The sequence below is a fragment of the Microtus ochrogaster genome, unplaced genomic scaffold (assembly GCF_000317375.1).
Source record: "Microtus ochrogaster isolate Prairie Vole_2 unplaced genomic scaffold, MicOch1.0 UNK46, whole genome shotgun sequence".
Lineage (NCBI taxonomy): Eukaryota > Metazoa > Chordata > Mammalia > Rodentia > Cricetidae > Microtus > Microtus ochrogaster.
The window spans coordinates 620041-622186 of NW_004949144.1; the positions used below are offsets into that span (position 1 = coordinate 620041).

Here is a 2146-nt window from a genome sequence, read left to right on the forward strand (position 1 = left end):
CTATATTCTTTATATCCAGGTTATATGTGAGGCAGCAGAGATTAAGGAAATGCTCTTTTCAATCTTTCTTGTCTGTATGGTTCTCACCAAAATGTATGCACGTATCTTATTTAGCAGGTTTAGGGAAGAGACTTTCCTGAGGATGGTTTTAGAAATTTTTTAATAACTTATATTCTGAAAATAGTAATGGAGAGAACAAAGTCACTCTTACCACTAGGTCTTTTTAGCTAGAAGATACCATATCATATCTCTGTTATTTATCTATAGACATGAGAGTTCTTTTTTTTTTTTTCAGTCAGCATCTCACCTGCTTCAGAAACAACTGAAGGGCTTGTTTCAACTTCTGGTTTCCCCATATCAAGATAAAAGAATGACCTGTTGGGTAGATGGCACCAATTGTTATGGAAAATAAAAAGACTGGTGCGTTATGTAAACTCCAACCTGCTATAACCACACAGAAAGAGTATGTAGCATATAACAAGAGAAAGGAGACCACAGTTTTCAAGGCCTTTATGTGGACTGTGGTGCTGGTATCTTGACATCCTTTGCCATGGTATTTCATATTCCTGAGATGTTTGCCTAGGGAGTAGATTAAGAGCAGAACACATGTCAGTGATATACAAAGTGGTATGATATTTATCATGCCAAAGAGATGTAAGTTTGCAAGGCCTGTGATGTCCTTCAGTTTGTTCTTCAAAGTCACATTTCCTTCATAATCATTCACCCAAGCAATCTTGTTGTTTATCATCCTAACATATGAAACCAAAAACAGGAAGGTCCCCAAAAATATCATGAGGAGAACTTTCTCAGTTTTTCTTTTTAGGTGAAGAAATAGAGGGTTGGAAAAATTGGCTATCTTGAACAAATAAAACATGCTGAGTATAGTCCCAAGCCAATTGCTAAAATGGTTGTTTACCTCCCAGATAATGCAACACCAAACTCTTTTCTGTGCACTGTATATATCTGTAGTAAACACAGCTGAATGCCAGTTCATTAACATTGCCCAGAGTATACCAGTTCTGGAGACGGCAAGAGCAGTTATGATTCTGTCCGCGGAGGAGACCTTACTTCTCTTGATACAGTCACTGGCGTTCACAAGAATAATGAAGATATTGACACAGTTCCCTAAGAGAAATTCCGTCATTATTATAATGGTGACAATCCATTCCAGTAAATTCATCATGTCTGATCAAACAAAAAAAAATAGGCAAGCTTAATTTCACTGCTTATGGTTCTTTTTATACAAAGATATAATTATATTTGCTCTTCACTGAATGTATACTAGAGTTCTTGCTCCTTTTAAAATGTGTCAAGTAGAACCCCAGTGTGGTGTGATAATGGATGAATTCAAACTCATGCTTATGGAAATTTATTTTACCATAATGTCTCTAATTACATATTTTTGTGCCTCTGCCATAGAGCAGTGTATTTCAGAGCTGCTATTGGAAAAACACCAATTCCCATTTGCTAGCAGGCAAATAAATACAAATTATGTTCCATTGTTTAAAATTTTGATCCTTTAATCATACATCAACTGCCATAGTCAGCTTGATTTGTTAATAAAATTTTAGAATTCAGTTTGTAAAGAATGTAGGGGGTGCCACTCATTTGAAACTTTGTTCATCTAGAGTAATCACACTCTATGAAATCATTTATTTTAATACAAAATTCATAAGCAAAGAGTCTTAAATTTACATACCATAAAATCCAAGGATTTCTGGGGAACATCAAAAAGGTGAACATTCCTTGAAAACTGCTCTCTGATAACAAATATCTGTGTTTAACTTGATTCTTAGTCAACTCATAAGAATGAATATTTATATACACAACATAGATATGGAAACATGCACATATAGTACACTTCATAGATGGAAGGATTATTCCCTTATGATTTTCAAAATGTAAAGTGTATCTCAGGGATCTCATCTAGGATTATAAATCTCTTTCTCCACTTTGATTTCAAGCCCAATCTTAATGTTCTAAAACTCTTAAGTATTACTTGATTAAAATTATTTGAAAGTTTATAATACTTCTTATACAATTAAAGAATATGTTTTCATATTTAGTCATCTATATAATGAAAACCAAAACTGCATTGAGATACTGTCCCATTCTAGTCAAAGATGTTTGTAATTTTTTTTTCATT

The 2146-nt window shown here is 33.7% G+C and overlaps 1 protein-coding gene across 1 annotated transcript; it reads right to left on the reverse strand.

Annotated features, from left to right (window-relative positions):
• Positions 1 to 295: 295 nt before the first annotated feature.
• Positions 296 to 1183, reverse strand: LOC102001707 (taste receptor type 2 member 120-like). Its single transcript, XM_013354499.2, has one exon. It carries the CDS (start codon positions 1181 to 1183, stop codon positions 296 to 298), a length of 888 nt encoding a protein of 295 aa, XP_013209953.2.
• Between the last annotated feature and the right edge of the window lie 963 nt (positions 1184 to 2146).